General features: G+C 57.0%; 3 protein-coding genes across 3 annotated transcripts in view; 2 read left to right on the top strand and 1 right to left on the bottom strand.

Moving 5' to 3' along the window:
* RGS3 (regulator of G protein signaling 3) overlaps positions 1-4,403 on the bottom strand; it is a 93,720-nt gene extending 89,317 nt beyond the window's left edge. The window contains 1 exon segment of the mRNA XM_032708502.1: positions 4,387-4,403. The gene's annotated coding sequence lies outside the window, so the exon portion shown is untranslated.
* A 1,195-nt stretch (positions 4,404-5,598) lies between these two features.
* On the top strand, positions 5,599-9,989 carry POLE3 (DNA polymerase epsilon 3, accessory subunit). Its single transcript, XM_032708592.1, has 5 exons — positions 5,599-5,641; positions 5,739-5,814; positions 6,888-6,973; positions 7,641-7,759; positions 8,233-9,989. Exons 2-5 carry the CDS (start codon positions 5,749-5,751, stop codon positions 8,391-8,393), a joined length of 432 nt encoding a protein of 143 aa, XP_032564483.1. The 5' UTR covers positions 5,599-5,641; positions 5,739-5,748; the 3' UTR covers positions 8,394-9,989.
* Positions 9,990-11,619: 1,630 nt separating this feature from the next.
* On the top strand, positions 11,620-20,263 carry ALAD (aminolevulinate dehydratase). The gene is made up of 12 exons (XM_032708316.1): positions 11,620-11,708; positions 15,098-15,242; positions 15,420-15,470; positions 16,167-16,263; positions 16,596-16,731; positions 17,167-17,250; positions 18,090-18,178; positions 18,369-18,424; positions 19,082-19,169; positions 19,719-19,805; positions 19,889-20,018; positions 20,096-20,263. Exons 1-12 carry the CDS (start codon positions 11,633-11,635, stop codon positions 20,170-20,172), a joined length of 1,116 nt encoding a protein of 371 aa, XP_032564207.1. The 5' UTR covers positions 11,620-11,632; the 3' UTR covers positions 20,173-20,263.

Raw genomic sequence — 20,263 nt, 5'->3', positions numbered from 1 at the left:
GGCACCCCCAGCAGCACCCTCAGCAGGGTCTTCGCTGCTGCCTTTGCCAACATGCAGCTCTGTTGGCATCTGCTTTTGGGGCGGATGCACTTGGGACTCCACATTCCTGGAAAATTGCCCCTCCCAGCCCAGAGAGAATGTTGCACTGGGGGTTAAACAAGTACGGACCCATCATTAACAAACACCTCGTGGGCTGCTCCCGCCCTCTGCCCACTGCACAAAGCCATTCATCCCCTTCCACAGCATCCCCACAGCCAGCACAGGATCCCAACAGGGCCCTCAGGTCAGCACTGCTGCCTTGGTGAGATATCAGAGTCTGAGCCATGTCCAGAGTCTCACAAGAACTTTGCATCTCTGTAGGACTTGACACGTTTGGCATTTTGCACCCGTAGTTTTGGGTAACAAACCCTTTTCCAAATCTCTCTCTCTGCCCCTTCCCCAAAAAATTAACAGTCTGAACATGCAAAGGGGCCAACCCACAGCGATTCTTGGGCTCTGCACTGGTGAGGCAGTGCTGTAAGACCTCAGGTTGCCCCTGGCTTGAAGCACAGTGAGTGCTCCCAGGGCAGGTAGAGGCTCTGGGACAAACCCTGTGAGAGCAGGAGCTGGGACAGACCTGGGCTGCTCCCCAGGAATGCAGAGCACAGACCAGCCTGAGTGCACAAGGAATTGTTCCTGTGCCCATCCTTTGGCAGGGCCAAGCTTGCTGAACTCTGAAAACAGTTCATCTTGTCCCTCACCCTTCCCATTCTAAGGCTAAACTGTGGCTGAAACTAAAGCAGCTACAACAATGGTGTGGTTTGTGTTAGAGCTACTCCCTAAACCAGCTCCTCTCCATGAGAGCAGCAGAGAGACAGGTGGGAGAGCGAGAAGCTCTTGTTTTATTTCCATTCTGATTTTCACCTGCCTTGAACACTCTACAGCCGCAGAAACTGCCTGGCTGCTTCCCTTGCCTGCCCTGTGCCTGGTAATGGAGACACAAGGGGTTAATTTGGAAGAGGGATCCCTTAGAAGCCCAGTGATGCTTCCTGGTCACTCCAGAAACATCCTGTACAGAATACCTCCTGCAGGGCCTGGCAGAGCCTCCCACTGTCACCCCCTCAGTGAGGAAACAGCAGCTACAGCGAACTCTGACAGAGCAACCCGTGGGTTATCCATCCATGGATTGTGGGCTCCCCATCCCTGGAAGTGTCCAAGGCCAGGCTGGATGGGGCTTGGAGCAACCTGGGTTAGTGGAAGGTGTCCCTGCCCATGGCATGGGGTGGAACTGGGTGAGTTTTAATGTCCCTTCCAACCCAACCCATTCTGTGACTGTGATTCTGTTCTCAGGAAAGGAACACAGTCTAATTCACCCTCAGAAGGCTGAGAGGAGACACTGACCCCAGAGCATTAATGGGGCACCATAAACTACTTTTTATTGCTTTTTTTGTCCTCCTTTTCTCCTTTTGCCTTGTCTAGCCTGCAGGATAACAGTAGGCTGGGCACACACCTCACCTAGGAACAATGCCCAAACACCTCAAAATCTCCCCAGCTCCAGACTTTGTCCTTGGTTTTGCATTTCCTTGAGGCACTGGGGCTTTTCAGACCATTTAACACATGCCTGTCTTACACCTGTAACCCGATTAAAAGCACAGCTAATTACAGCAGTACATAAATTCATGGCACCATTCTCCTCCCTGTGCTCTGAACCCTTGATGACACTGGGGAAGAGCAGTCCTGTGAGACATTCCAGGTCTCTTAGAGGGTGTCTGATCTGAGCATCCAGTCCTGCTGCAGCATTTTGACAAATGCTGAGTATTAATCCATTTCTGATTTATTTTAATGCAATAAAAATAATATAATAATCAAGCTGGGTCTTTAGTGACACTTCTCATAAAAGAGATCGGTTTCAGTACAGCAAAAGGTCTCTTGGGAATGATGCTTTGGCCTTAGAATGCTCAAATGGATCAAGGTAATTAAGTTAAAACAGCTTAAGAAGTTATTGACTGTCACCTGAGCTGAACTCTGTGCTCAGTCTGGAGCTGCAGCAAAGAGCTGAGCTGCTGGGTCAGGTAACTGAGACCATGTACCTGGATCCTGCTTCCCAGGGCTCCACCCGGGCTCTGGCTCTATCCAGCCTCCCAGTGAGCAAGTTTAGCTCACTAATTTCACAGAAAATTAACTATTTCTGGCACTGGCACAGCAAACAGATTCAGCCAGGACTTATGATGGGGGCAGAGAGAGATCAAATGCCAGAAATCACGGAATCCCAGATGGGTTTGGGTTGGAAGGGATCTTAAAGCTCATCTCATTCCACCCCCTGCCATGGGCAGGGACACCTTCCACCAGCCCAGGTTGCTCCAAGCCCCGTCCAACCTGGCCTTGGACACTCCCAGGGATCCAGGGGCAGCCACAGCTTCTCTGGGCAACCTGGGCCAGGGCCTCACCACCCTCACAGAGAAGAATTTCTTCCTAATATCTGACTAAGTCTCCTCTCCCTCAGTTTAAAGCTGTTCCCCTGGTCCTGGGGCACAACAGAAAGGGGTAAGTCACCCTTTTTCTTGACAGAGATCTCCTTTGTCTTGTGAAATCTCACTCTGAGGCTGCACCGAGTTATGAAATCAAATGTACCAAGGTTCTCCTACACTTTTATGTTCAGATTGAGCTAATTTAGTTGAAAGCTACATCTGAAAAGGCAGCTGCCTCCTTTCCCTCCCCATAACTCCATGATCCTGACTCCCCCTTTAGCCCAGGCATGGGAGCAGGCACACAGAGTCTCTCAGGTTAGAAGGGACCCAGAAGGATCATCAAGTCCAACTCCCTGCTCCTTGCAGGACTACAAAAAAAATTTATATGACTAATTGCATCCTCCAGATGTTTCTTGAGCTCTGGTGGGCTTGGTGCCATGACCACTTCCCCTGGGAACCTGTTCCAGTGACCCACCACTCTCTCAGTGAGGAATCTTTTGAAGAATATTTAAGAATATAAGAATATTCAAGAACGTTTAAGAAAATAAAAGCAGACCCATTGGGTGAGACAAAGCTCAGTGTCCTGTTTCACATCAGGAAGTGGTGCCTGGGGGAGAACACAAGAATAGAGGAGCACATGAGACATTTTCCCAAAATAGCTGCCCAGCCCCAAACCATTTTCAATTGAAGGACTTTCCACTGCAGTTGGATCAAATTTACTGTACATTTTGCAGCCATAGAAGGAGTTGGATCCCATTTGGGTGGTGCCACACCATTAGTCCAGCCTTACTGGGCCCCCTTTAAGCCACTTCTGTGGATTAATTTGCATTCTGGATCAATTAGCAGAGCCCAGCCTGATTATTGCATATAGTTTCACCCTGATTCTATTACCTGTAATCAGGAAGGTTTTCCTTTCCCTCCAAGCTGAAAACACTCACTTTTCACAATGTTATTAAAGAGCACGAGGTTCATCTGTCCAGGTGAGAGAACGTCTGACCCTGCTGCAGAGTTCAGGCCTGGAAAGCAGGTCTGGCTGAAGCACAGAGCAAACAGGAACAAGATTCATGGCGTCACAAACCAAAGTGAGCACCGGGGAAGGTAACACAGAGGTTACCCTACAGCTTTCCTCTGCAAAGCACTTTCCAAAGGGAGTAACAAAGTTAGAGTTAATGCAATAGTCGGCCCACGCAGCTGGAAATAGCTCCTGACCTGGAACATGGCCTTTCTCAGGTCACGTAGGAGAGTCCACTCAATCAGCAGAATTTCAGGCTGGAATTTTTTTGACAGTTAAAACTGCTGAATTAATATATGGTAAAAAAAGCATCCCAGGAAGATATTTTGAGAATGAAAGTGTTGTATTTGGAGGCCTTTGTCAGAGATGATCTAACCTTGGAGGGCCTGAGGAAGAGAAGTGTGTGAGTGACACCTACATGGGACACTTACATCCCCTGGGAACCGGGCTCCTCACTGCACAGCCTGGCTTGTCTTTAGGGAAAGGGAAAACAGGGTGGTTCCAGACATTAGCTCTAAGTTAGAGGATTGATGCACTTAAAAATTTATAAATTACAACGACCAAGTAAAAGCTTATTTCCTTTTAAAAATGATGCTGTCAAGTGTTTCAAATTATTATTTTTTCCATTAAAAAAAAAAAAAACCACAAAAAAACAAAAACACAATTTCCCAGACAAATTTAACCTGGTAAATGCAACCCCCTGTACCACCATCCCACACCAGTTTGGGATGTGTCCCTGTGTCCCTGCCTTCAGCCTTGTGGACATTGGGTCTCTTGTTGTTGGTTACACACACTGAGAGACAACAGGACACGGCCTGAGCTCTGCCCTGTCCCTCTAGCTCACCCTCAGCCATAACTGGCTCTGCACAGCACTTGGGGTGGATCTGTTCAGCACTACTGGGGGGGGAAAGGTGTGAAGTGACTCACAGGGTTAGGAACTCACTGAACGACTTTCAGGCTCAGGAGCTCCCAAATCCTTGTCCCATCAGCTTTCCCCTCTCCGGCTCTCCCCCTCTGTCCTCGCTCCCACTCCCAGCCCCCAGAGCCCCCACCAACTCCCAGTCACTGCAGTGTAGCACCACCTACACCTGCCCCTACACATACACCTGCCCCTCTACCTACACCTGCCCCTCTACCTACACCTGCCCCATCACATGCACCTACACTTGCTATACCTGCCCTTATCCCTACCCTTATCCCTAGCTCTGCCCCAACACCTGTCCCTACATCTACAGCCACACCTGCTCCTATTCTTGCCCTTATCCCCTATTCCTTCCCTTCCCCTTATCCCCTATCTCTATTGCCTTTCCTTTCCCCTGCCCCTAAGCCTCTCCTTATCCCTATCCCTGCCCCTATCCCTACTCCTACCCCTACCCCTATCCTCATCCCTTGCTCTTTCCCTTCCCCTGCCCCATCCCTCTCCCTATTCCTGCCCCTGCCTGTCTCCCTGCCACTATCCCTGCCCCAACCCTATCCCTATTCCTGCCTCTATCCCTATCCCTGCCCCACTCCATCCCTATTCTTGCCCCTGCCCCTATCCCTATTCCTGCCCCTGCCCCTATCCTTGCTCCTGCCCCTATCCCTTCCCCTCCCCTGCCCCCTCCCTATCCCTGCCATCCCCATCCATGCCCTCATCTCCATCACTGCTCCTATCCCTGCCATCCCTATCCCTATCCCTGCCATCCCCATCCCCATCCCCTGCCCCTGCCCCTGCCCCTGCCCCTGCCCCTGTCCCTGCCCCTGCCCCTGTCCCTGCCCCTGCCCCTGCCCCTATCCCCATCCCTGCCCCTATCCCCATCCCTGCCCCTCTCCCCATCCCTGCCATCCCTATCCCTATCCCTGCCATCCCTATCCCTATCCCTGCCATCCCCATCCCCTGCCCCTATCCCCATCCCCTGCCCCTGCCCCTATCCCCATCCCTGCCCCTATCCCTATCCCCATCCCTGCCCCTATCCCTATCCCTATCCCCATCCCTGCCCCTATCCCTATCCCCATCCCTGCCCCTATCCCTATCCCCATCCCTGCCCCTATCCCTATCCCTGCCCCTGCCGCTATCCCCCTCCCTGCCCCTATCCTCACCCCCTCTCCCTCCCTTCCCCTCCTCCCGGCCCGCTCCCGCCATTCCCGTTCCCGGCCCGTGCCGCGGTGCTCGCCGGGACGGGGCGGGGCGGCGGCGGGTGCGGTACGGCCGGGCCGGGATCCTGCGATCCCCCGTGTCCCGTCGGGACCCCCCCCTCCGCGGGACCCCCCGCGCCCCTGACCCCCCGTTTGCCTTGCAGGAGGCCCAGGATGGCGGAGAGACCGGAGGACCTGAACCTGCCCAACGCCGTCATCACCCGCATCATCAAGGAGGCGGTGGGTGCCGGGCCCGCGGCGGGACACGGGGGCTCCGGCCCTTGGAGACCCTTGGAGACCCCAGTCCCCGGAGAGCCTGGCCCCGGGAGGCTCCGGCCCCGGGAGACCCCTGTCCCAGGAGACCCCAGTCCTTGGAAATCCCGACCCCGGGAGGCCCCGGTCCTTGGAGACCCCGGCCCCAGGAGGCCCCGGTCCCTGTCCCCGTGCTGTGTCCCGGTCCCTATTCCCGTGCTGTGTCCCGGTCCCTGTCCCCGTGCTGTGTCCCGGTCCCTATTCCCGTGCTGTGTCCCGGTCCCTATTCCTGTGCTGTGTCCCGGTCCCTGTCCCCGTACTGTGTCCCGGTCCCTGTCCCCGTGCTGTGTCCCGGTCCCTGTCCCCGTACTGTGTCCCGGTCCCTGTCCCCGTACTGTGTCCCGGTCCCTGTCCCCGTGCTGTGTCCGGTCCCTATTCCCGTGCTGTGTCCCGGTCCCTATTCCTGTGTTGTGTCCCGGTCCCTGTCCCCGTGCTGTGTCCGGTCCCGCTCCCAGCTGTGCTGGCACTGTCCGCTCTCGGATGCCGGGGGGACACCCGGGGTCGGTCCGGGCTGCGCTGTACCAGGGGATGCTCCAAAGCCGAGCTCAGCAGCAAGGCGGGTCCTGCCGTGGGACTGTGAGAACCCCCCGAAAACTCATAGCAGAAGTCTGTGTCTGTATAAAAATCTACTGTAATTCCCAGTCGTTAATATAATCGATTCTGGAGCTGTGAGACGTTGCTGGGTGGAAGTGGGTCTGGGAGGGGGTTGGTGTGTGACAGGAGATGGAAGTCACTGGATGAGTTACCCTGGATGTAGTGGCCAGACCCCCCGACCCAGGGGTCACTCGGCTTCTGCTCGGGAGCACTGAGGGGACACAGTCACTGCACGTGGCTTTCAGCTGCATCAGAGCTGTGACAACCCCCCCGAGCTCCCTCAGAGCTGGGAACCTCAGAGTTCCCTGTTCCAGGCCCTCTGAATGCCTTAACGGAACTGACACGTGAATTATGTGAGTTTAAGTCATCTTTAGCAGCTGCTGATAAAAGTTGAATTTGTTTTCCAGCTCCCCGATGGAGTCAATATTTCCAAAGAAGCCCGGAGTGCGATATCCCGAGCAGCAAGTGTGTTTGTGCTGTATGCAACATCCTGGTAAGGACTGGCTGCAGCTGACTGATAATTCTCCTCTCTGCTGGCCTGGAGACTCTTTCCCAGTGTTTGTTGCTGTATTGTCTGTTTGTATCAATAAACCCTGCCAGGCTGCAGCAGGTGGGTTTTAACTGCCTGTAGCAACCCATGGGAAGACAGCTGGGCTGGGGACACAGAGATGTCCCAGACATCTGCCATTAACCTTAGAACAAGGCTGCACATTCTTCCTGGCAAAGGCAGGAGCACTTGGCTCACTTTTTATTTAGGCTCCTCGCCACGTCAGCGTGTTAGGGCAAGTGTGAGCCAGCCTGGAGCTGCCACAGAGGACACAGTCAGGTTTTTTGGGGTGTCTAGGCAGTCACTTCTCTGGTGTCAAGTACTCACAGGGCTGTGGGGAACTGGCACAACCAGTGTTCAGGTTTTCTCCTTCCCCTTGCTTTTAGAAAAGGTCTGTGCAAGCAGAAAACTAATGTGGGAAAGCACAAACAGCCAGTGTAAACAGGAAGGTGTCTCAAACCTCCATTAGAAAGAGATAAAAAATCCCCTAAATGTTTAGGAGATGGCTTTTATGTTTTTTTAAGTTGCTTGTGACTTTTAATAGACAAGACTAAGTTGATGACAGTTCCCAACTGCCTCTTTTACTTCTTGTTTTTGCCTTGTTTTTTCCTAGTGCAAATAACTTTGCCATGAAGGGGAAGAGGAAAACGCTGAATGCTGGTGACGTGCTCTCTGCCATGGAGGAGATGGAGTTCCAGAGGTTCATGGTCCCTCTGAAGGAATCCCTGGAAGGTACAGGCCTTTGTTTGTGTCAAGAGGGTCTGATTAGCACCGAGTCGTGTTTTCCTCGAACGCTGGACAAGCAACACTTACTTGCCTGTCTTGTTTCTCTTCTCTTTGCCCAGCATCCTACACTGCAGTTTGCCTGGGGAATAACTAATGTGCACCTTAACGGGACTGGGATAACATTATTGCACAACTGATGAGGATTGAGAAAGTCTCATCTGCCCTCACTCCCCTATTATGTTTATCTAAGGAAAGCCGTAGGTGCTGCCTGTAAATGTGAACTCCTGCGTCCTTTTCAGCACTTTTCTGCTGAAATTTAACCTGCTTTCCTATGGAGCTGCTCAGCACAGCTCAGCTCGTAGGGTGAGTTGCTGCTCTGAGTTCCTGCTCCCCTGGTGAGCCGGGAGAGCAGGGGGGTGTTGGAGCTCAGCCGCTGCCCTGTCCGTGCCGGGGGTTCCTCACTGCTCCCTCTCCTTCAGTTTACAGGCGTGAGCAGAAGGGAAAGAAGGAAGCCAGGAAGGATAAAGACAAGAAGGCAGACTCAGAGGAGCAGGATAAAAGCCGAGAGGAAGACAATGATGACGATGATGAAAGGATGGAGGAGGAAGAGCAGAACGACGAGGAGGAGGTGGACAACTGAGCTGGCTGAGAGGGGCTGGGCTGTGTGCAGAGGGATATAAACGCTGTAAATCAACCTTGCTGTGTCCCCTCTTGTTTCCCTTAGAGCTTTGTACTGTCCCTCTGCAGCCTGTCCCTTTTGGGCTTTAATTTGGACATAAAGGACTTGTGCTGAAGCTTTTTCCGTGGCAGGGCAGCTCCTCCTGGTGCCTGGGGGGCTTGGCCCCCTCCCTCCTCTGGGCAGACCTTTGATGCTGGGTTGGCTCTGAAATAGAGGAGAAAAGAGCTGGCAGGTGCTCAGTGCAGGAGCTGGTCGGGAGAACATGGGAACTCTTGAATATCAGGGGCTGAATCCAACAGACCATTAACCCTCTGGGGTGTAGAACCCAGATGATGATGTCAGGAGGCTTGGAAGCTGGACATTTAAGTTTTGATCCAAGGGACTCGTTTTTTTCCTGTGTTTCCTTGCATCCTGGCTGTGCCTTCTCTCCCTGCTATGCTGTGACAGTGCCTCTGTCCTCCAGCCTGAGCAGCACTACAGGGGCCATGAGTCCACTCACTGATCACCCAAACCACCCCAAATCCAAAAACTTCACAGCACTGGAAATGTAAACAGCACACAGTGTCTTTAGAGCCCTGAGAGACCAAGAGGAAATTAATTTAACCTCTGAAGCAAAACGAAGGGCTAAAATGAGTGTCAGGGGTACAAAGAGGTGGCTTTGTGCAGTGCTGGGTGTGGTGGTCTCACCTGTCCCTGCTCTGAGGAGCTGCAGCTCCTGCAGCAAGTTTAAATGTGGCAGAACAGAGTGGTGGACTGTGGTGCCTTGCTTTTGGGTTTTTTTCAGTTTTCCTGATTGGAATGGACTAATTCCATCCAAGGTCCCTCTGTAGCCTTCGCCAGTCATTCCAGGGACATGGATCCCTCCCGGTGCAAGGGGCAGGATGTGCCCACCCAGGAGGGTCAACCTCAGACCTCTGGTTTCAAAAAAAGGCTCCTGCAGGAAAAGAAGGTTGAAATAAGCTGTTTGTATCCCTTGTGCCTGTGTAGGTTTGTGCTTTTCCACTTGGATTGTTAGTTTTGGTGCCTTTCCTTTCTCTCTCTGAGAAGGTACCTATAGAGGAAGCTCCTTTCAGGGGAAAATGCTTTATTTGACTTTTTGAAGACTAATACATCAATGTTTGAACTTAACAGATGGGTGAAGGAAACCTGAGGAAAGCTTTAGGTGCATCTAAGTAGAACCCACAAGTTTTGCTGATGTGCAGTTTTAATATAGCACTTGTGGGGACTCATAGATCCTTTCCACCAAAAGAAATTGCTGCAGAGCCACCCACAAGAGCCAACCCTGCCTTCCTGCTTTTCTGGCACACTGGATTTTCACACACACAAGGCCAGCTCCTGAAAAAGAACTGAATCAACACAGATTTTCTGCTGTATAGTTTCTGCCTGGCCTGCAGTCAGCACATGGAAAGCCTGAGCCTGAATGTCTTCCCAAACATCTCTGATAAACACCTGCCTTCCAGCTCTTTTTCTCTCTTTTTTTCCTCTTCAGTACATATCTGGGGTGCATATTCTGGAAGGGAATGATGCCTAAATAAAAGCCAGATTTTTTTTTATAGAGGTGGAGTCTCATATTTCAGGTAGTTATAAAATGAGCAGGTTGTGGTTGTGTAAGGGGGAACAGAGGGAGCAGCCAAGGCAGGAGCAAACACCCTGGGAAGTGGGTTCTGGAGCAGCTGATGGCAGGAGGAGGATGAGGGAAGGATGAAGGCTGTGAGAAGAGCAAGGGGATTGAGACTGGCAAGAAGGGGGGGATTTCCAGGTCTCAGAGAAGCAAAATTGGGGTGCTGGTGTTTGTCCTGCTGGGGGAACAAGCTCAGCCTTGCTCCAGTCCAGGGAGAGCCTCCAGGCTGGGGGGACAGACAGATCCAGGGGCTGGGTCCAGGGTTTCTGCCCTGCAGCAGGCCAGGGAATGCTGCTATGGCACGGGAGCTGCAGGATCTCCCAAAATAACCCCAATCCCAACATCTGCCCTGCACTGGAGACCAAGGTAGTGGCAGTGCTGCTGGGCCTGCAGTGGGGCTGTGGCTTCCCTGGGCCTGGCAGGCTCCCAGCCCCCCAAAGCCCTGCTCCACATCCCTCTGCAGCCCCCTAAAGCCCTGCTCCAGACTTCTGCAAAACCCTGCTCCCTGCCACCACAGCCTCCCAGCCGTGCTCCTTGCTCACACAGCACCCCAAACCCTGCTTTCTGATCCTCAGCACCCCAATACCCTGCTCTGGCACCGCCAGAACCCCCAAAACTGGCTCCAGGTCCTCCCACAGCACCCTGAAACTGGACTGCATGTCCCCCCAGCATCCCAGATGTCTGCTCTAGCCCCCCTCAGAACCCTAAAACCTGCAGCACCCCAAAACTGGACTGCATGACCCCCCACCACCCCAAAGTCCTGCTCCACACCCCTGCAGCACCCCAAAGATTTGCTCTAGCCTCCCCCAGAACTCCAAAACCTGGCGCCATGTCCCCCTGCAGCACCCCAAAACTGGACTGCAATGACTCTCCATCAGCTCAAGTCCTGCTCCACACCCCTGCAGCACCCCAAAGATTTGTTCTAGCCTCCTCCAGAGGAGGCCCAAAAACTGGCTCCAGGGTCCCCAGAACCGCAAAACCTGGGCCCAGGTTCTCCCACAGCACCTCAAAAATGCACTGCATGCTCCCCAGCACCCCAAAGCTCTGCTCCTCAGCCCTGCAGCCCCCCAAAACCTTGCTCCAGCATCTACAGAACCCCAAAACCTGGCTCCATGTCCCCCTGCAACACCCAAAAACTGCACTGCATGGTCCCCCAGCACCCCAAAGCCCTGCTCCACGCCCCCCCCCCCCGAACCCCACCGGGGGTTCCACTTCCCCCCACAGCACCCCAAAACTGGACTGCACGACCCTCCACCCCACAACCCGGCTCCACAGCCCTTCATCACCCCAAAACTGCACCGCATGGCTGACTAGCGCCCCAAAGCTCCGCTCCGCGCCCCCGCAGCCCCCCAAAACCCCCTTCGAGCGCCCCCGGCACCCCAAACCTGGCTCCAGGTCCCCCTCAGCACCCTAAAACAGCACCACATGGTCCCTCAGCCTCCCAAAACCTGCCTCCTGCCCCCTCGGCACCCCTATCCCTGCCCCCCCCTTCACCCCAAAAACTCCTCCTCCCCTCCCGCCCTTTTCCCGCGCTGCGCCGCGCGAGACTTCCCGCCACCACTCCCCGCGGGGCGGGGCTATGCTAATGAGGGGCGTGGTCATGCAAATCGCGAGAGCCCGGGGGCAGAGAGGCGCCGGAGCGGACACGGCGGGCGGTGAGTGCGGGATCGGGAATGGGATTGGGATTGGGATTGGGATCGGGGATCGGGAACCGGGGTCCAGGACTGGAGCTGGGGCTGCCCCGACGCCGGGATGGCCCCAGGGACGGGGCCCGGCCGGGCAAGGAGGCAGCGCTTGGGTCAGGCAGGAAGGGCAGCCCCGGGTAACGCAGCAAGGACAGCCCGGGGTTTGCCCGGTTTTACTCGATTTTTGCCCGGTTTTACTCGATTTTTGCCCGGTTTTACTCGATTTTTGCCCAGTTTTGCTCCGTTTTTGCTCGGTAGCCGTGGCAACGGCGGGGCAAGCCCAGAGCAGCGTGTGATGCTCCGAGCTGGCAGCGGTGCTGAGATCCCGCCCGTGCTGGGGTGTGATTGCAGACCCCTGGGCACCCCCGTGCCCGTCCTGGAGCAGGAAACCTGCTGGAAGGGCTTCACCTTCGTTAGTGACTCTTAATTAACGCTGTTTCGTCTTGACCTTTGCTACCGACTCTTAATTAACGCTGCAACAGCTTGACCTTTGTTAGTGGCTGTTAATTAACCCACAGCTCCGTTGGCTCCCTTTCCTAGAACACCCCAGTCTGTCCCTTCTCCCACCGGGCATTTTGGGAGTTTGCGTATCCCTGGGATTTAGCTAAATAGTTGTATGGCACAGGATGAGGCCACATGCGCTTCTGTGTCCTAAAAACATCTTCCTCCAGCCTCGTGTTGGCACTGAACAAACTCTCCCTGTTCGAGGGGGCGTCGGGGGCCGGGGCAGTGCCGGGTCCGGCTTTACCCGGGGCAGTGCCGGGTCGGGCTTCAGCCCGTCCACGGGGTTTGTTTGGTTTGTGGCGGTGCCAGGGGCCAGCGGCGTGTGCCGGGTTGTCCCCGGGCAGCCGCTTCTCCTCCCTCGAGGGCAGCGAGGCACCGCCGCCAGCCCGGGCTGGGCAAAGGGGTGGGTTGGGGTGTCGCGGGTTTGGGCTGGTCCCGGTGTGAAGGGGCAAAGGTGAACGCAGGGAGAGAACTGCAGGGCTGTCCTTCAGTTCCTGGAGCTGCGGGACTGTGCTTAACCTCCTGCTGGAGTTGCAGGGCTGTCCTTAACCCCCTCCTGGAGCTGCTCCAGTGTGCACGGAGCAAACGGCTTTAGAAAGACAGATTTGGGCCGCGAATGTGGGAGAAAGGCAGGCGTGCTGTGCCGGGAGCCCTGAGGGACGTCGGGGGAACAGCCCCAGCCCGGGGTGAGCGTGTGGTGCAATGTCCCCTGACTGCCCGCTCCTGTGTCCCTGCCCGTCGGGCGGGTCGGTCCCGGCTGTGCCACCCCAGTGCCCTGCACAGGCAGCAGCTTCTCCTGCTCGTGGGGCTGGTGAGCAGGACCCGGCTCAGACTCAGCCCCACCAGGGCCCACCCGTCCCGGCTCTTATCTCCTCCCTGCCATCCCACCAGTGCCCATCCCCTCCTTGCCCGGAGAGAGCAGTTTCTGGAGCTGTGGCCTCTATCTGTCCCATACAGTCAGGTGCCTCTGGTCCCACCCGGCCCCCCTTGCTCCGCTGGGATTAACTGTTTAGAGCATTTTTTGGATTCTCGAGGTGGGTTTTGTTCACTGAGCCCTTTGTTTGCCGCGGCTCCCTGGAGCCAGGCACCGTAGGGAGCGTTCACCCGAGGGCTGTCCCCTTCCCTGGAGTGAGGACTGGAGTGGCAGCTTTCCAAGGGCTAAAAATGACCTGCCAAGGGATGCCATGGTGCTGCCAGCGTGCCTGTCAGCTGCTCTGCGTCCCCCACAAGCACCACCTGATTTTTTTATCCGTGTAACCAAGAGGGGCCTTTCCCCATCCCCAGAAGTGATTCCTCAGGGTACGAGAGGCTCAATTCCAGCCCTGGGCAATGCAGTGCCCCTGTGTTCCAAGTGCCCTGGGCACTGGGCAGGTCTGACACAGACTGAGTTTGGCTCAGTAGTAGAATATCTGACGGGTCTTGAGTGTGTAAAATAGGTGAACACCTCAGATTAAAGGTTTTCCCAAAGTGAAAATGAGCCATCTCCTGCATAGCTCCGTTGCTGACTGGTGGTGTGGGTGCCATGGACTCTGTCCTGGGATGCTCTGAGCTGTGCCTGTTCTCCAGAGGGCTGGGTACAGGCAGGGGGTCAGTGAGGTTCACTGCCTGGGGAATCCCTCCTGGAATGGGACTGGAGAGCACAGGGCTGCTCCCCTGAAATGAGTCCCATCCTCCTGCCATCCTGTCTCCCTAGGGAAGACCTGCCCTGCCCAGGGGTAGTCAAAGGACTCCACTTGCCTTTTCAGAGCCCATCTGAGCTCTCCTCCTGCCCACCTCCCAAAAATCCCACACTCTCCAGTAGGGCCTCTGCTTTGTCTCCCAGGGCACACTGGCTCCTCAGCACAGGGGGTTTGGGGGATGTGGCCCTGTGTGTGCAGCCACAAGTCCTTGAAGCTGCTCTGCACAAACAGTCTGTTGTTGGGGTTGTGCTTTCCAGAGCTGTGCAGCTGCTCCTTCTGTGCTGCAGCCAAAGAAATGCCTCGTCCCAGGAGAGCCACCTTCCCACGGCCCCTTCCATCACACCCACCAGCAACGTGGTGTGAGAATTTAATGCTCATGGAAATGTAAATCTTGGTGGTCTGATCACAGAATTATTACTAATCTGTTAGAGAATAAGAAAATATTGCTGCAGAAGAACTTTCAACAACAGCGGAGCCAATGACTGATTTATGTGTGTTCAGTGCCTGCTCTTTGTTGCCTCGAAAATCAGTTTTGCCCAAGTCTCCAGTTTTCTTTACCCAGCAGTAAGTGGCCACTGGAGTTGTGTGACTGTGGGGTTTAGAGCCCTGGTGTCCTCAGGATGATCCTGCCCCTTTCTCATCCAGTGCCCCTCCTCTTCTGTAACTGTGCCCTCACACTGTGGCCATAAATATGTTGTGCCTCATGGAATGGTTTGGGTTGGAAGGGACATTAAAGATCACTGAGTTCCAGCACAGAGCAGCTCTTTACTCCTCTGCATACAAAAGCTTTATCACAGAGTTACTCAGCGCTAAGGAAGAGTAAAATGAATGAACAGTGACCCTCTGGGTGCTCAGGCAGAGGAGCCTCTGGAGGGTGAAGGTGGTTCTGCTGTGGGAGGAGCCAGTGGCTGGAACTGGGGGGGTTTCCTACACAGAACTGGGGGGTTTTGTGGGGAGGAGTCTCTGTCATCCCTGTCTATGGGAAGGGCTGTTCAGTGACTGCTGATGGGGGTCCTTCAGCACCCACCAGGCACAGGGCAGTGCCCAGGGGAGGTGGGATGGAGCTGGAGGGGCTGCAGGGGCCCGGGACAGGGACAGTCCTGCAGCGGCTGCCTGGATCTCAGCCCCCTCCTCAGCAGTTTACCAGGACCCTGACGGGTTCTTTTGTTGTTCCAGAGCCTCCCTGCCCAGCCTCCAGCAGCCCCACCATGCAGGCAGACTCTGTCCTCCACAGCGGGTACTTCCACCCGGTGCTGCGCTCCTGGCAGTGCACGGCCACCACCTTCGACGCCTCCAACCTCATCTACCCCATCTTTGTCACGTGAGTGAGCCCTGGCTCTGGGGTCAGGGATGGACACGGCACAGGGTCACTGGCTGGGTCCATCCCAGGAGCTCCCTGAGCTCTTCAGTGGGTTCAGAGTCCCTGTGCACGAGCCTGGGAGAGGGGCTTCCTTCTCACACCGAGTCCTGATATCTCCGTCCCCTCCTCCTCCCACAGGGACAGCCCTGATGCCGTGGAGCCCATCCCCAGCCTCCCTGGACAAGCCAGGTACAAATCCAACCCCACTGAGCCACGTGCTGGTCACTGCTGGGATTTATGGCATGAGATGAGCATGAGCCAGGGGTGATGCTTCCAACCCTCTGGTCCCTGCCCTGGGGATTCCCTGGGATCGGGCAGGGCAGAGACATTCATCCGCTAAGGGAGTGGAGGGAATCATGCTGGGAATGCTGGGGAAGTAGCAGTGCTGTGCTAGAAGGGCAGCACCAGGCTCTCAGGCTGTCCCAGAGCACTCACACGTGTGGGTTGGAAGCAAATGGGGTTTCCAGCAGCAGCCACAAAACCTGTGCAAGGATGTGGGCTGTGGTCCTGCACTGGATCCTGCTGGACTGGCAGCTCCTGTCTCCATCTGCTGCCACATTAGCAGGGCTCTGGTCAGAGAGGCCCAGGGGGGTGGGTTGGTGGGGAGGTGGGCTGGATCTGCAACAGGGAGGCCAAGATAAGGAATCCAAGGGCAGAGCACGCTTCTCCTTTCAGAGCAGTGTCCATGCTGGGCAGATAATGCTCCTGCAGCCCCAGATAAGGGCCCAGATTGTTCCTCCCAGTGTTCAGGCAACACCTCCCCTGTACCTCCAGCTGCTGCCTGGTGATGCTGGATTGCTCACAGGGCAGCACCCCAGTCACAGGCAGCTCTTCCCAGGAGCTGGTGTGGGTGCCTGGCAGCTCCCTTCCCTTTGCCCTGCTCAGGTATGGAGTGAACAAGCTCGAGGGGATGCTGCAGCCCCTCGTCCAAGATGGCCTGAAGTGTGTGCTCATCTTCGGGGTGCCCAGCAAGGTCCACAAGGTCAGTGCCTGGTGGTGAGGGGGGCTTGGGGCAGCCACAGGGGTGTGGGAGAGCAGTGTGGGGCTGAACTTACAGCCCACTCAGCAGAGCACATGGGGACGGGAGACTGCAGTGACACCCAAAAAAGCCCCCAGAACTCTGCAGGTGGCCCCAGGACCTGCACTCACTGCCCAGAAGTGCTTCTCCATCACCCTTTTCCCTCGGTGGTGGTCACACCATCCTGCCTTAGAGGGTCCCACAGTCCAGGAGCTGTTTCCTGGGCAGAGCTGCTGCCACGGAGGAGCCGGGGGGAAGCGTGGGCTGTGTGTGCTGAGGTGTTTGTGTTCCCACAGGATGAGAGAGGCTCTGCTGCCGATGCCGAGGGCACTCCTGCCATCCAGGCCATCAGGAGGATCCGCTCCACCTTCCCAGAGCTGCTCATTGCCTGTGATGTTTGCTTGTGCCCTTACACCTCGCATGGGCACTGCGGTGAGCACGGCCTGGGGGCCTGGGCTGCACTCCTGGTGTTTTCCTGGCTCTGGGAGTCTCCAGGGATTTGCCATTTTCTGCTGAGGGGCCCCATGGGCTGGTGGGTTCTGGCCAGCTCCTGCCCCAAGACCTGGCCTCCCATTACTAGTGTAGGAAGCTGGGAGGCCTCTCCTGGGTTTTGACAGCAGGGTGGGAGGCACGGGTGGTTCAGGCCCTCACTGTGGCCACCTGAGCCTGTCTGAGCCCCACTTCTGTCTTCCCTTCCCTGGAGCACCCACACCTCCAGGCCCTGCAGGGCTCCTTATCCAGCTCCCTCAACACATTCCTCACTGCTGCTCTGAGCATCTCCACAGCTTGTCCCCAGAGCCACACTCCCCCCTGGGGACTGAGGCACCTGCTGTCCCTGCCCTGGTGTAACCCCGGGTTTGTCTCCAGGTATCCTGCGAGAGGACGGCACCATCCAGAACGAGCTCAGCTGCCAGCGGCTGGCAGAGGTGGCACTGGCCTATGCCAGAGCAGGTGGGAGCCCAGGCAGTGACAGCCCAGCTGGACTCTGCTCGCCCGTCTCTCACTTCACACACACAATCAACGAGGTTGGAAAAGACCTCTGAGATCATCAAGTCCAACCTGTGACCCAACCCCACCTTGTCACCCAGACCATGGCACTGATGCCACATCCAGGCTCTGCTCAAACACCTCCAGGGACGGGAACTCCACCCCCTCCCTGGGCAGCCCATTCCAAGGGCTGATCCCTCTCTCTGCAAACAACTTCTGCCCCATGGCCAACCTAAACCTGCCCTGGGGCAGCTCAAGGCTGGGCCCTCTTGTCCTGCTGCTGGTTCCTGGCAGCAGAGCCCGACCCCCCCCGGCTCCCCCCTCCTGTCAGGGAGTTGCAGAGAGTGAGAAGGTCTCCCCTGAGCCTCCTCCTGTCCAGGCTGAGCCCCCCCAGCTCCCTCAGCCTCTTCTCACAGCACTTGTGCTCCAGACCCTTTCCCAGCCTCGTTGCCCTTCTCTGGACCTGCTCCAGCCCCTCCATGTCCTTCCTGAGCTGAGGGGCCAGAACTGGGCACAGCACTTGAGGTGTGGCCTCACCAGTGCTGAGTACAGGGGCAGAATCCCTGCCCTGGTCCTTCTCTGAGCAGACCCAAAAGCAAATTGGGCCTGATTCTAAGTGGGACTGCTCCCCTGCCCTCCCTGCACTGGTCCCAGCAGCACTGCCAGCACCAGAACCTTTTGGCAGAGCCAAAGCCTCGGGTGCTTCCCTGCATCCCTGTCCTTCCCTGCATCCCTGTCCTTCCCTGCATCCCTGTCCTTCCCTGCATCCCTGTCCTTCCCTGCATCCCTGTCCTTCCCTGCAGGCTGCCACATCGTGGCCCCCTCGGACATGATGGACGGGCGCATCGGGGCCATAAAGCAGGCGCTTATCTCCAACGACCTGGGCAACAAGGTGAGCTGGGCACCTGTGTGTGCCAGGGGCAGGAGCCACAGCCATGGGGAGCTGCAGCACTACAGGAATGTCTATGGGAACAGCAGGTGCCAAGGCCTCTGGGAGGGGGAGGATAAAACAGCCATGGGAGGGAATCTCTGTGGCTGTGGCTCCAAGCTCCCAGCCCTCCTGGCCCTGCTCTGCTCCACAGGTCTCCGTGATGAGCTACAGTGCCAAGTTTGCTTCCTGCTTCTATGGACCCTTCAGGTGGGTCTGTCCCTCAGCCAGGTGTGCCCAGCCGGTGCCAGGATGGCTGGGAGTGTGTTCCCAGATAGTTATTTGGGAAGGGGGCTCGGCCAGAGCCTGGGCTGCAGGGGGGGCCACACTGGTCACTTTGCAGCACCTTCCTCCTACTCCTCCGTGCAAAAAGGAGACGATTGTACCTTGCCCAGGTGATCTTCCATCCCTTACCTCTTCACCTGCTCCTCCTCAGTGCTGCTGGCAAGGCAGGCAGAGAGGGAGCTGCCTGCAATGTTCAGGAACAGGGAGGGAGTCACAGGAGCCAGTGTTGTCCCAAAGGGTGGCTTCAGGGACAAGCTTCAGCTTAGTCAGCTCTTGGACCTTGTCCCAAGAACAGCCTGACCCTGGCAGGGTATCCCTAAGGAACCTGCCTTGGAAAAGAGTCTGACATGATTTTACCCAGACTCTGAGCATGGGGAGGGCAGTGGCTGTTGAAACAGCTCTCAGGGCCAGCCTGGGCCTGTAGGACCTCCTAGAGCCGTCCTGGGGTGGCTCAGGAGTGCCCCATTTTCCTGACTCAGTGGCTCAGACACTTGACCTCGTCTGGCCTCCTGTTCCTGAAGCTGTAGGAGGTGGGAGGCACAGGAGTCCTCACTCCCTGCCCCCTGCCCTGCCCCTCTCCAGGGACGCCGCGCTCTCCAAACCCGCCTTCGGTGACCGGAGGTGTTACCAGCTGCCCCCCGGAGCCCGGGGCCTGGCCCAGCGCGCCGTGGTGAGTGCGGGGGGCACGTGGGGCTGGACACCCTCAGTGGGGCACGTGGGGTTATGGCTGTGGGGCTGGACACCCTCAGTGGGGCACATGGGGTTATGGCTGTGGGGCTGGACACCCTCAGTGGGGCACATGGGGTTATGGCTGTGGGGCTGGACACCCTCAGTGGGGCCCGGGTGATCACCCCAGGGCTTGGGGAGAGCAAGAGAGTCAAAAGGGGGTGGGAGGCAAACCAGCCAAAAGGATCAAGGGTCTTCCCTTTCCATGAGATAAACGAAACATGAGGTCCATCAGCCTGCCAGAGCTGGTCCCAGTGTGTGCTTGAGGACTGGGCAGTGGGAGCTGTGGAGTTGGTGCCCCTGTAATGGGACATCAGATCCAGGGACATGCAGCCACCAGCGTTGCCCAGGCACTGTGTGTGTGAGGGGAGTGCCAGCCCACAGCTGGGCTCCTTTGGCCGGGAGGGGCTCAGCAGATCATCCTGGAAAACCAACCCGGGCCCCGCTGGAAACTCTCTGTCCTTGTCCCCCTTGTGCCGTGTTCCCGTGGCAGGACCGGGACGTGCGGGAGGGAGCGGACATGCTGATGGTGAAGCCGGGGATGCTCTACCTGGACCTCGTGCGGGATGTCAAGGCTCGGGTGAGCTCCTGCCGGGCAGGGAGGGCACCGAGGAGGGGCTGGGGCTGTGCATTTGATGTGCGGGGCTGACCGTGTCTCCGCAGCACCCCACGCACCCGCTGGCCGTGTACCACGTCTCGGGGGAGTTCGCTATGCTGTGGCACGGGGCGCAGGCGGGAGCCTTCGGGCTGGAGGCGGCGGTGCGGGAGGCGATGACGGCCTTCAGGCGGGCAGGTGAGGCTGCGCCCCCGTGCCCCCCGCGTGTCCCCCGCCTGTCCCCGGGCCGGCTGCAGCCTCTCGTCTCTCCGCAGGTGCCGACATCATCATCACCTACTTCGCGCCGCAGCTGCTGCGCTGGCTGCGGGAGGAGGCGGCGGGACGGGCCTGAGCGCGGGGCTGCGGCCGCGGGGCGGGAGTGCCGGGATGGGCGGGAATTCCGGGATGGGCGGGACTGCCAGGATGGGCGGGAATTCCGGGAT

The sequence above is a fragment of the Chiroxiphia lanceolata genome, chromosome 21 (assembly GCF_009829145.1).
Source record: "Chiroxiphia lanceolata isolate bChiLan1 chromosome 21, bChiLan1.pri, whole genome shotgun sequence".
Taxonomy (NCBI): Eukaryota; Metazoa; Chordata; class Aves; order Passeriformes; family Pipridae; genus Chiroxiphia; species Chiroxiphia lanceolata.
The sequence above is the reverse complement of the archived record's forward strand: the minus strand, read 5'-3'. Positions and strand labels throughout refer to the sequence as shown.

Excerpts from the sequence above, each read along its gene's own strand:
- ALAD (XM_032708316.1), top strand. The coding sequence starts at position 11,633 with ATGCTAATGAGGGGCGTGGTCATGCAAATCGCGAGAGCCCGGGGGCAG. Across the intron at positions 19,806-19,888 it reads TGCGGGATGTCAAGGCTCGG|CACCCCACGCACCCGCTGGC; the intron begins GTGAGCTCCTGC and ends GTGTCTCCGCAG. Across the intron at positions 20,019-20,095 it reads GACGGCCTTCAGGCGGGCAG|GTGCCGACATCATCATCACC; the intron begins GTGAGGCTGCGC and ends GTCTCTCCGCAG.
- POLE3 (XM_032708592.1), top strand. The coding sequence starts at position 5,749 with ATGGCGGAGAGACCGGAGGACCTGAACCTGCCCAACGCCGTCATCACC. Across the intron at positions 5,815-6,887 it reads CCCGCATCATCAAGGAGGCG|CTCCCCGATGGAGTCAATAT; the intron begins GTGGGTGCCGGG and ends TTTGTTTTCCAG. Across the intron at positions 7,760-8,232 it reads TCTGAAGGAATCCCTGGAAG|TTTACAGGCGTGAGCAGAAG; the intron begins GTACAGGCCTTT and ends CCTCTCCTTCAG.